The 12,617-nt window shown below is 43.3% G+C and overlaps 1 protein-coding gene across 1 annotated transcript in view; it reads right to left on the reverse strand.

The window, feature by feature from the left end:
- DOCK5 (dedicator of cytokinesis 5) overlaps nucleotides 1–12,617 on the reverse strand; it is a 76,968-nt gene that overhangs the window by 19,310 nt on the left and 45,041 nt on the right. The window contains exons 21-32 of the mRNA XM_027701952.1: nucleotides 9,525–9,619; nucleotides 8,893–8,971; nucleotides 8,577–8,677; nucleotides 7,760–7,818; nucleotides 7,138–7,292; nucleotides 5,464–5,549; nucleotides 4,926–5,082; nucleotides 4,307–4,347; nucleotides 4,106–4,196; nucleotides 3,618–3,737; nucleotides 2,552–2,641; nucleotides 1,442–1,546 (exon numbers count right to left, since the gene is read on the reverse strand). Coding sequence (XP_027557753.1) covers nucleotides 1,442–1,546; nucleotides 2,552–2,641; nucleotides 3,618–3,737; nucleotides 4,106–4,196; nucleotides 4,307–4,347; nucleotides 4,926–5,082; nucleotides 5,464–5,549; nucleotides 7,138–7,292; nucleotides 7,760–7,818; nucleotides 8,577–8,677; nucleotides 8,893–8,971; nucleotides 9,525–9,619 — 1,179 coding nt within the window. The remainder of the gene's footprint in view (nucleotides 1–1,441; nucleotides 1,547–2,551; nucleotides 2,642–3,617; nucleotides 3,738–4,105; nucleotides 4,197–4,306; nucleotides 4,348–4,925; nucleotides 5,083–5,463; nucleotides 5,550–7,137; nucleotides 7,293–7,759; nucleotides 7,819–8,576; nucleotides 8,678–8,892; nucleotides 8,972–9,524; nucleotides 9,620–12,617) is intronic.

Here is a 12,617-nt window from a genome sequence, read left to right on the forward strand (position 1 = left end):
TTTGGGTTGAACTAGAAGGGATCCTTTGGGTTGAACTAGAAGGGATCTTTCGGGTTGAATTAGAAGGGATCCTTCAGTCTGAATTAGAAGGGATCCTTCAGTCTGAATTAGAAGGGATCCTTCAGTTTGAATTAGAAGGGATCTTTCAGTTTGAATTAGAAGGGATCCTTTAGTTTGAACTAGAGGGGATCCTTTGGTTTGAATTAGAAGGGATCCTTTGGTTGGAATCAGAAGGGATCCTTTGGTTGGAATCAGAAGGGATCCTTTGGTTGGAATCAGAAGGGATCCTTTGGTTGGAATCAGAAGGGATCCTTTGGTTTGGACTAGAAGGGATCCTTTGGTTTGGACTAGAAGGGATCCTTTGGTTTGGACTAGAAGGGATCCTTTATAAGTCATCTAGTCCAACCCCCCTGCAATGAGCAGGGACATCCTCAACTCCATCCCCTTGTGTTCATATCCTCACAAACACATCCGGGTGTTACTGAGCTGTCCCTGCTTTCCAGCACCCCAAGAACCCACAGCTCCAGCACAGGGGCTGGTTTTAAGTGAGAGAACACGTGTGCCAAAAAGTTCTTTAATGCAGGGAGCTGGTCCTTGAGCCCACTGGTGGTGGGAGTGACCTGAGGGATGTTCCTGTGCACAGACAGGAGTTTTCCCTGCCCCATTCCCAAATGTCCAGCCCTGGCAGTTTTGCTTGACAGACCAAACACCAGCCCGTGGCCAATTATTTTTCCAGCCTGTCCACCTGGCAGTGGTGCTTTGTGGAAGGGAAGGACCCAAAAACATGCCCTGGAGGCCAAAGCCTTCTATGCCATTCCACCACACAGCTCTAATTAAACACTCTCCTCTTTCATTAAGCTTGGCTTCCACCGAAGGCCAGAACTTCAAACAACTCTGGCCTGAGAATGTAAATATTCCTGAATTTTCAATAAGAGCCAGGAATATTTCCTGCCATGCCCATGGGACTCATTCATGTGCTGTAGCACGTGCTCAGCACCTGCCTCAGACAAGAAGCACCTTTGCACTTTAATTCCTCTGCGTGGGACAAACTCTCACTGATGTGCCTGAGTACTGGAATGATCCATGTCTGAAAATCAGGCTGATCCAGGCTGAAAAGCTACAGGATAAATTCTTCCCAGGCTAAACATTCCCTAACAGCAACAATCTCATGTCAGAGGGCACCAATATAAAAGGAAGATTCTGTTTAAATCCACGTCAGGACAAACCCTATTGCAACACTATTAAAGCTGGTAACACATAGAATTTCATCTCTTAATTGTTTTTAGACACTGAAATGCTCTGAAATACTTCAGGGATTTAGACCTGGCAGTGACATGCAAAGGAAAAGGAGTTTGGCATCGAATTCTCTTGGTACCTGTGCAAAAGTTGGGATTTTTGGGGTCCCCAGCACTGCAGGAAGGGAGTGTTGAAGAATTCTTACCCGGAGGAAAGAGGGGAAACCCTGCCCGTAGTATCCAACAGCAAAGTACTCTGGCTGAGGCCTCATTGCCTTCATGATATTCTCATAAAAAGTAGCTCTTTTTTTCTGGAAAATAAAAAAAATAGCTCTTTTTTCTGGAAGATAAAAAACCACCCCACCTTTTCCCTCTGGACACTGCCAGGCTGCAGCTCCCAGCAGCTCTCCCTGACAATGCATTTTACAATTTGCCTTTTGGATCCACTCTCTGCTGCTTGTCCATTTACTTGATTAAATATTTGGTTTGTCTGGACCAGACTCAACTTCATTTCCTGGTTTGCAGACATTGAGAACGATGCCATGGCTTTTAGGATTCCAGGAGGACACTTGAAATCCTTAACTGCTGGAAAGCCAATTAAATATAAATATATTCTGAAGCTGAGCAGACACAAATGGTGACAAATGTCAGAGAACTGGCAGAAATAAAACTGGGCAGATGATCCTCCTGTGAAAGAACATAAAGACCATCTGGTTCCACCTTTAATTACTAAAAAATATAATTCAGAACCAAGAGGATTCTGTAGTTCTGTGTTTTCACACAGTAGTTTGACCACAGAAGTAACGAGGTGATGAGATTTAGGGAGTCTGAAAATACATCTTGCCAAAGTTGCTTTATTTGATTAACAGTAAGAATTCTAAACATCTGCCCATGGTACTGTCCTGTTAGTTAGGAGGTCAAAACCTACTTAAAAAAACCTATAAAAACATTATTCTAATATTAAAAACATCACAAAGCCATGGAGGTTACGTTGGTTTGTTTGTCTTTAACATAAAAGTATTTTAGGCTTATCCTGCACAACAATATTAATTTAAGCAGTTGGGACTTATGTTGGTTTGTCTTTAACATAAATGTATTTTAGGCTTATCCTGCTCAACAATATTAATTTAAACAGTTGGTTTGTCTTTAACATAAATGTATTTTAGGCTTATGCTGCTCAGCAACATTAATTTTAACAGTCCAGGGTTATGTTGCTTTGCTTGTCTTTACCATAAATGCATTTTAGGCTAATCCTGCCCAACAAGATTAATTCAAGCAGCGAGTAGCCTGCTGAAAAAGGAGGAAAAAAGTCTTACCAGGAGATTCCCAAGCCCCTCATAATCAAAGATCTTGTTTTCATACATGTCAGCCAACTCCTTGCTCAGCTGGATGGCTTTTTCCCACATCTCCACGGAGGGTGAAGGGAGGAAGGAGAGGGGGAAGAAGAGCACAAATAACATAAAAGACTCAGTTAAAAGCATCCATTAGCACAGACAGGTGAACAGAACTGCAGCTGATTTCCAGCCAGGCAGGACTTTCATGCCCTGCCAGCTCTCCCCCAGCCCCTGGGATGTGCATTTTTGGCAGTGATTGTTACACAGAGCTGCTCATTTGTGGATCTGAAAGGCATTTACGGAGCAAGGTTTCCACTGGAATCCTGACAGGGAAAACTCAGGCACAGGGAGGTGCAAGGACAAGTCTAAACAGGGGAGAGAAGCCCAGGTGGTCTCTTCCTACAGCAGCACTTCCTTGGCTTTGCCTCATCACAGAATCATGGAATGGTTTGGGTCGGAAGGGATCTTAGAGATCATTTAATTCCACCCCCAGGTTGCTCCAACCCCCGGCCTTGGAACCTTCAAGGATGGGGCAGCCACAGTTTCTCTGGGAATCCCATCCCAGCCCCTCACAGGGAACAATTCCTTCCCACTACCCAACCTAAATCTCTCATCTTTCAGCTTAAATCCATCCTAAGGAGACATTCAGCCCTGGTGGAACCACCTCTCCAAAGTGCAGCCAGGCAGGGTCAGGATCAGCAGACAATGCCAAAAACCTGACAGACATTCTCCAGGAAAAGAAGGAAAACCCCTCCAGTTTTCTCTCACACCCAGGATCCTGAACAGGCTTCATTTTCCAGCTGCTCCTCAACCAACAAGGGAACAGAAGGTTCCAGCATCACCAGGACAAACCCGTGCCCTGCTCGTGTCACAGCACTAAGCCAGGCCTGAGCTTCAAAAGCCTGGGGTGGAATCACCTCTGCTTTTACCCCTGTCACCAACCTCAACCAGTGACACCCACTGAGCCAAGGACTGACCAGTGAGTAAACACTAAATAAAGTAAATTTTGGAGGCAGGATTTAGAGTCAGAGCAGGGTCAGACACTCACTTTGCCCCTGTCGAAGAAGGAGATGATTTCTTGGTAGAGTTTTTCCTTGAGCTCCTGCTGGGAGTAGACGTAGAAGCTGTCCCTCTGCATGAGGTGGGAGGCACAGGGCTTCTCAGACCACTGCACAAAGGGAGAAAGGGGAAAAAACTGCTCATTTTCAGATGAATTAATCCTTCCAGTGGCACTTACAGGGCTGCATTCAAGGCAAATCATCATCAGTGCAAAGGAAGCTTTGCAGTGATATAAGCTGAGGCATTTTCTCCTAGCTCCCAATAATTAATAATTGGTATTAATAATGTTTCATTTTATTCATTCCACTGCTGTGCAACTGGAAAAATTCACAGAGCTCCTCAATGACCTTCATGATGCAAAGTCAAGTTGAGGAAAAAAAAGGGGGAAAAAAAGAATTGTTTATTCTGAGCTGTTTGTACTTTGTTTAGAACCCCAAACCCTGGCAGTGGGAATTAAAAGTGGGTTTAGTGGGATACCTGGAGCAGCTCTGCATGGAGCAGCAGGGTATAAGCTGCCTCTGTGAAGTTCTCACAGTCTGTGTGCAGGTCCCGGAGTTTATAGAGGTACCTGGAGAAAGGAAAAGCTGCTGTGCCTTGGTGGGAAGGAATCCTGTGCCCATGTACAGAACACCAAGGGAATCCAGGCTTTGGGCAGGATTATGGAGGGAAACAACCCACCTGATATAAATGTCCTCTCGCTTCTTCTCCTTATAAAAGTTCTGCCAACAGTAGAAAAAGTCAAACTTACAACATAAAGCATCAGGGATTTGCATAATTATCCCCAGACAAGTAACTTGAGCATCAGTTTTAGATGTTTTAAAAGATGTTTAGTGCCATTTTGGCTGCTTAGATCCATATATCCCTGGTTTAGATGTATTAAAGATCTTTGCTGTTGGGTGCACACATCCCTGTAACCATCCTTTTAACACAAGGTGGGGTCACCATCACCTCCAGAAAAGGGGCAAATCACACAAAGTGACTTGTCCAGAGCTCTTGCCAGTGGAACAGGGACTCAAACTATCCACTAGGCATCTTTCCTGCCTCTGTTTCAGGGCTCCAGATTATCATCTGGCCAAGGATCAGCCCCACGACTCGATTTTGGACTGTCCCCCTTCCTACGTTCACAGCTCGAGAGCCTGATTTGGGCACATCATTAACCAGAACTGGCTCAAAGAACGAATTCAAATCATCCCCCCAAATAAAACCCAGCTCCTTTAGGATCCCCCAAATAAAACCAAACTCCTTCAGGATGCCCAGAAGCCAGGAGTGAGGAGTGCAGGCCCAGCCTCCCCCCTACCAGCACGTTGACGGTGCAGCTCATGCGGTTCTCCTTGCTCTCGTCGTGCATGATGGTCCTGTAGTCCAGCAGGTTCTCCAGCAGGCTGCTGACCAGCAGGGCAAACACCTCCCCAGGGGCAGCCAGGTATTTGTGCTTCCTACAGTGCTCCAGGAGCCTGCAGGGACACCCCAGGACAGCTCAGTTATGGTTCCGAGTGGTGGTAAATCGAATTTTGGGGTCAGCGCTGAACACCCACCCCTGAGAGACCCAGGTCAGGCAGGTCAAGACATGACTTGTTGAGCAAAAAAAATGGGTTCTTGGTGCTAAAAGCTGATTTTGATTTAACTTTGAGCCTGCTCTTCTCAAGTTTTTCCACTTTGGCACCTGACTGTGAGTTCTGACTCCCAGTTTAGGGCAGTTGTGAAAGTTGCTGCTGCAGAATTTTTGGGCACTAAAATAGCTGCACTGCCTCCTACCTCACTGGAGCAATAAATTAGGGTTTCTTTGCATTAGAAAAACAGCCAAATAAACTGTCCATGCCGTGTATAAAACTTACAGTTTCTCCAGCAGGATCTTGTACTGCTCGTCCCCTCGGCCGCCCTCCACCTCCTGGTCCAGCTTGGTGATCAGCTCGTTTTCAAACTGAAAAGGCAAAAAAACCCCCCCACAATTAAACAGGGAGCAGCTCTCAGGGGTGTGAGCTGAGCACCAGAAACTCTCCTGGCTGGTGTTTGTGACCCCACCCCACCATCACACACTGGTTTTACAGCCCAAGGCAGAGGATCCTTCCATTGCTGGAGCACAATAAAAAGGGGAAGAGGCCAAAATGACAAGAGTGGAGTGAGGAGATACAAGTCCTCCCTCTCTCATCCTACAAAGTCATGCTCTGGTGGAACACTCCCCCTTCTCCTTATCCATCAGCAGATCAGTTTTGCAGGATGGAGAAGTTTCCAGCTCACAGAACTCACCCTAAAGGAACCAAAGTGCCACCACCACTTGATTCCAACTAAATGAAGAAGTGAAAGTTGCTTAGTTAGTAAAAATTGGGGTATTTATTCCTGCTTTTGGGGGATGAGTGGCTCTGAAGTGCTCTCACTTCCAGACAAACCAAAGTGCCACCATCATCACAAACACTGGTGTTCCTAATTAAACCAACTTCTCATGGGGCCAGAACCAAGTCCTGGGGGATCATCTCCACCCTGTGATGTGCAGAGCAAGGAAACAGTCTCACTCATAACTGTTCCCAGTGTAGAAATATATATTTCATACATTTTTTAACATCTATGTATATTAGTATACATAGATATATCTATATCATGTATCTATATATCATATATATATTATATATATATACATATACACAATATATAAATATATATAAATAGCACTGATATCATATATATATTATATATATATATACACAATATATAAATATATATAAATAGCACTGGGAAAATATATAAAATAAAATATATAAAATAAAATAAATACCACAATAGAATAAATAAATAAGTACCACATTGTCTGCAGCACAGCTGCAGTGTCCCCACCTGCCAGGTGAGATGGGAATGCCTGATATTCCCAGGGGAAAGCTGGAAGAGTAAATCCTTAAAAACTGCAGTGAAAACTCAACCTCAGGGCAAAAGTGAAGCTCCTTTTCCTTCCTGACTTGCTGGTGCTTCCCAGCAGCAATAAAAGGCAACTTTTGGAGAAATTATCCCAGGGCTGGAACTCAGGGATCCAGATCCTGCTTCCTACTTTTCCTTTTACCTGTGGAACCTCAAGCAAACCCTGTCTGTCCCTATATCCCTGTTCTCCTTTCCAGAATTATTCCAAAATGTGGTATGTGCTGTCAAATTTGGAGTTACTGAGGGATTAATCAGCATTTAAGCAACCCCAAAGTCCTAACATTTGCCTGTCCAGCCATTTTCTCCACAGTAACTTATATTTACAGCCCAAAATCTGTCTTGGGGGGAATTTATATTGTTATTATAAAGGTGAATAAACAGACATTATTTTTTAACCTACTATTTTAAGGTCCCCAAATTGCTTCCCAATTTAGATGTGTAGATTGTATTATACTGTACATAAATGTGTTATATTGCACCTATATTGTATTATATTGCACATACATGTTATTATATTGCACCTAGACTGTATTATATTGCATATATTATATTTTCTTGCATTCCACACGTACAGATATTGCACATTTATGGTATTCCCTTACCATGTGGAAGTTCCTGTTCCCACTGAAGTTGAACTCACACTGCATCATGTCAAAGAAGATGGGAATTGTTGCTTTCCTGAGCTCAGGCTCTGGCACCAGGGTGACCTCCAGGATTGGCCCCACCATGGCTGGAATGAATTTTATCTTGTGGGGACCTGCAAGAAAACCAAAGTCAGACACATCCAAGGCCAGGATCTGGATATCCAAGGGCAGGATTTGGATATCTGAATGTTTAAGCACATTATAAAGACCATGAAGCACAAATATTGTGCTCAGAATGTGTATTTTATGTGGTTAATGGCTACTTAAAGCAGAATTAACCCCCCCACAGCTCCACAATTCAGCAAGGGTACAGAAAATAATTGAGCTGAATTGCAAATCATGAAGGGTCTCTGAAAAATTCCATTTTATATGGAATATCCTTTATAGGGAATCTAAGACATTATCTCAGCAGCTGATGTGAGAAAATAAATCAGCTTTTGCAAGTTATTCCCAGCAAAAGGAAAAGGGATTTTTGTGTGCATTTCCCCACATTAAACACGTGCAGCTTCTCTAAAGAAATAAAGGATCTGAGGCCCAGCTTGAGAGCTCAAACAAAGATGATTTTTTGGCTGGAACTCACCCAGGTTGTACCACATATCCCTTATTTTGAAGCCGATTTCTTTCCTCATGTCCCCGTACCTGGAAAAAGGATTAAAAGGCAAAGGTGACAAAGGCCTGAGCATTGGAATTACCTGAAGAATTCCATGGCAAACCTAAAGATCTGTCACTGTGACAGGAGACTGCAGAGTTCTGAGGACACAATAAAGCTGCAGCTCTGCTGCTTCAGGCAATTAATTCCACCCCGAATTTTGGGGTGTTTGGTGTTTTTCCCCAAAACTTTCACTGCTGACATGGAGAGAATGCATCAAGATTTAATGCTCAGGCTTCTTAAAGCAGGAAAAAGGTGGCAAACTACGGATGCCCTCATAAAAGTCTGTGTCAAGAACCTCAAAGGGTATTTAGGGACTTGATTCCAACTAAATGAAGAAGTGAAAGCTGCTCAGTCAGTAAAAATTGGGGTATTTATTCCTACTTTTGGGGGGTGAGCGGCTCTGAAGTGAAAAAAAATCAAAGGTGGGGGGACTGAAAAGCTGGAGGGGTTTTGGGATTCCTCTCCCCTGCCTTCCACAGAGGCTGAGGAATTGCATGAGGGAATTTTGGGAGCTGTGACAAGCCCCTGTTAGAGACCTTACCCTGGAAAAAGTTCAGCTCCAACAGCTCAGGATGTGCCTGCCCCGACTCAGACACCCCCAATCACCTCTCCTGGTCACCCCTTTATCATCCCTCATTAATTAAACACTTCCCTGGCACTTCCTCTCCTCCTGAGGGTTCAGGGGAACCTCTGGAGCAGCACAAATGAAGCGAAAAGCTCCGGCAGGTTTGAAATGCAAACTCACTTCTTGATGATTTTGCTGCGTTTGGCCTGGGAGAAGGTCTCCAGCTGGAGGGACTCGTGAGTCAGGAAGGCCACTGCCAAGTGGAAATAGTTATTCCAGAGCTGGGGAAGAGAAACAGGGCTCAAATAAAACAGGAGGAGACAAAGGAAAAGCAACAAGCAGCACAACAGAGCTGCACAACCCCCAGTGCTGCTGGTCCCCTTGATGAGGGAGAAAATCAACATTGTGGATCTGTTCACAGTGGGATTTATTTGTTCTTCCTGCCTTTCAGGTCTGGGGGCTGTTAAGAAAACCCAGGAACAACAGGGAGGATTACCTGGAGTTCAAAATTTTTTGGATCCAGGAATGCCTGGTTGAGGACAGAGGTGAACTGGTTCACTGCCCTGAGGAAAACCCTGAAAAGATAAAAGCATCCATAAAAGGTGGCTTTTGAAATCAAATAAATGACATTGCAGCTCTGGGTTTATGGCTCCAGGAACAGATGCTCCCAAAGAAGGAAGGAATTCCTCTGGAATCCCTTCCACCTCTTTCCCAGTGGAGGAACGTTCAGGGAAAGTTATTCCTTGGTTTAGTGGCCTCAAGTCACACCAGGGGAGGTTCAGGTTGGATATCAGGGCAAGTTTCTTCACTGACAGAGTGGTTAAACACTGTCCAGCTCTGGCTTTAGGTTTGCCACGGGATCCCCCCCAAACTGGAACCAAAAAGGCTTCTCTGATTTATGGCCACTCTCCCACTGGATGAAAGACCCCATGGTTTGTGGGGCATGAGAGCCACAAACAGGAGAGAGATTCCCAGTGCCACCAACAGGAAACACAATTCACTGAAATCTCATTTAAACCACCCAGAAATGGTTGCAGAAAATAAACCTGCCCGAGTCACCCTCCTGTCAGAACCACAAAAGCTCCAAAGCAAGACTTCAAAGAGCAGCAAATACACAGAAATATCCACCTGCTCTGCATCATATTCATCACCATCCAGTCAGCTGCATACACGTTTTTCCCAATCAGGTCCTTAAACATGATGAATGTTTCCATCAGGAAGTCCTGTTGCAAAAATAAAACCCAGAGCCCATCAGGCTGCAGAGATTTTTTTTTTTTTATCCACATCAAAACCCAGGGAAGTGCAAACGTTTGCAAGTGCACTGATTAACGACTGCATTGATTAACAATCAATACCCTGAGAGGGATCTCTCTCATTGGGTGGGTATATCCCAATAACTAAATTACTTCTGACATCCCATCCACTCAATTACACCAGGAGAAATAATTCCACAGGACATGTTGAGCTGTTTAATTAAATCTGTCTTCACTGGTTTGAATTAAGCTGCGTTGGAGGGAGTCCTGGTGCACAAGCTGGATTAAAAAGCAAAACCAATATTCAGGGACTTGTTTCCAAATCCCTGAATGATGACTGTAACAGCTCTATGCAGGATCCTCTATTTTATCTAAATTAGACTTAAATTACATCTAAATTAGACCTAAATTACATCTAAATTATAATGTATTTATTATTAATTTATATTAGTTAAGTCTTTTCTGGTCCAGTTTAAGAAGGACACCTAAAGTCAGGTAGTGAATGTGATGTCAGACACATGATTTAGAGCATTATTGAACAAAAGACACTTTTTATGTTCTCCAAACTGCTCCAAACAAGACTTAAGACTTGGGCAAGGCAAGGTTGAATTGTGCAATGAGGAAAAAAGGAAAAGGCAAAAGAGGAGAGATGAGTTAAAGAAGGGAATATCAGCAATATTGATCTCTACATTGTGGTCTCTGCAGATCTAAAAGCACTGAAATCAATTTTAGTCTCTAAAAGGACACCACATCAGCATTAAAAATGAGAGGGACACAAAGAAGGTCACAGGAAAAACCACCCCCCTGAAACCATCCCCAGCAAAATAAAAAAAACCCCTCTGTGGAGCTGAACAGTTTGCTCAGAAAAATTGGCAAGTGATGGAGGGAGAGAAATGGGCTTTGGGTGCTGCCTCAGGAAAAATCCTTCAGGCATTATTAAATCAGGGCTTGATGGAAAGGTTTGGGCTCGACACAGGGGCACCTTGAGGAGATGAATTAACTTCTAACAGTGTTAAACCAACCAAGGCACGATGCAAAGCAGGGCTGCAAACACCAGAGCCAACAAAACCCGGCAACAAACAGCAAAAATAAAGCCAATTATTGCAGGGAAACAAAACGTGCTGTTGGTATGAACAGCTGCTACACCAGCAAAAAGGTGGGTTTGCTGGGTAGATTTAAGGATGTGTGAAAATGAGATTAGAAATTGTTATTTTCAATGAGTTTCTGTTTAAATCCAGCCCTGCCCAAGGCAGGAGGTTGGAACGAGATGATTTTTAAGGTCCCTTCCAACCCAAACCATTCTGTGATTCTATTCTGGAATTCTAAATGATGAGCAGGCAGTTTTAATAATTACAATAATAATTATGGCCCCATATAGAAGCTTTATGTGGCCACAGAGAAATACAGAAGAATATTAGGAACATTCTCCTATTTGAGTCAGGAGATGCAGAAAGCTCTGGTAGAACCAGACCCATTGAACCTGCAAGGGGAGCTTTGTGAGCACCAGCTTAACCTCACCCTGAACTTCATTTATGATGCTCTCCTCCTCCTCCCTCAACTCAGATTTTCAGGGAGAAATTCTGAATTGAGGGCCACTCGACATCAGATTTGTTTCAACTCTGCCCTGAACTCACCTTTTCCCAAAATCCCTCAGATTTACCTTCCCAACACCCTTCTCCCCTCTGAGAGTGTTTCTATATAACCCCTCCCTCATTTCCTGGCTCAAAGAGCAGCAGAATTCCTGCTCATCATTTCATTCTGGTTTCTTTCTCCCTCCACAACAAATAATTTGGGTGAGAGCAAAAGCAGCTCTGAGCCCACACGGAGGGAGAGTGACCTGTAGGTGGCTGTGTTGCTCAACAGATGGAAAGCAAAATTCCTCCTGAACAGGGGAAAAAGAGTCACCTCAGCTTCCAAAACGAATCACAAACCTTTTTGGAGGGTTTTGACGCAGGCAGAACACAACTGCAGCTGGTATTTCAATAATCAAGCACTTCCCCGTGGCAAAAACAAGGAATAAAGGGGGCAAAAAAAGCCACAGTGTCGTGCACCAGAGACTTGCTTTAATATTGGTTTTGACCATTTTGGGGAGTTTGGAGAAAAATCTGGGCAAGGCTGTTCGTTTTAAGGGCCTCAAAAAATAAAAAGCTGATGTTTCACCTGGTGTCCTACTGAAAGTCAAAAGCTAATGTTTCACCTGGTTTCATGCTGAAAGTCTTTGGGGATGTGCATTGTACAAAATTCTTACCATTTTGGGAATTATTTGCACTGCTGCCCACTAAAGCAAGATTAAAGGATTTAATTAAACTTTAGAGGAGGGGAAAGAATTATATAAAGAGAAAAGGAGCACAAAGAGAGACAGTGAGAGAGGGGGAAACGCTTTTCCTTTCCATCTTCATTCCCTTTTCTGGTTCCTGACTTAAATAAGTCATTAAACATGATTTTACTCAATGTCACAAATGCTGCTCTGAGTCAACAACACCCCAGAATAAATCCCCAGGGGCTGTGGCATCAGGAGCCCAGGACTCCCTGCTGATGGATGTGGTTTAATCACAGAATCACAGAATCAGCCAGGTTGGAAAGGACCTCTGAGATCACCAAGTCCAAGCCTTGATCCAACCCCACCATGGTTACTTTTGTGTCTAGATAGTTATGACTACAACCTTTACTCACTGGTAACTCAGTCAAAACTCCTATTAAATTCAATAAATCCATAGATAATAAAATTTTTAGTGCCAGGGGGATTTCAGTACATTGTGTTTATCCCCTCTTATGTTTCAAATGCCAGGCATTTTAACTGAAATACTTACCAAGCTCATCAAAAATTAACGTACATTAAAATGCACTAGAGCTTGTAGCTTTTTTTTAATAGATATCATTATTGCAATCTTAAAATATATATAATATATATATTATATATAAATATATATTATATAAATATATAATATTTTATATAAAAATATATATT

This window comes from Neopelma chrysocephalum, unplaced genomic scaffold (assembly GCF_003984885.1).
Source record: "Neopelma chrysocephalum unplaced genomic scaffold, ASM398488v2 Primary Assembly neopelma1_175, whole genome shotgun sequence".
Lineage (NCBI taxonomy): Eukaryota > Metazoa > Chordata > Aves > Passeriformes > Pipridae > Neopelma > Neopelma chrysocephalum.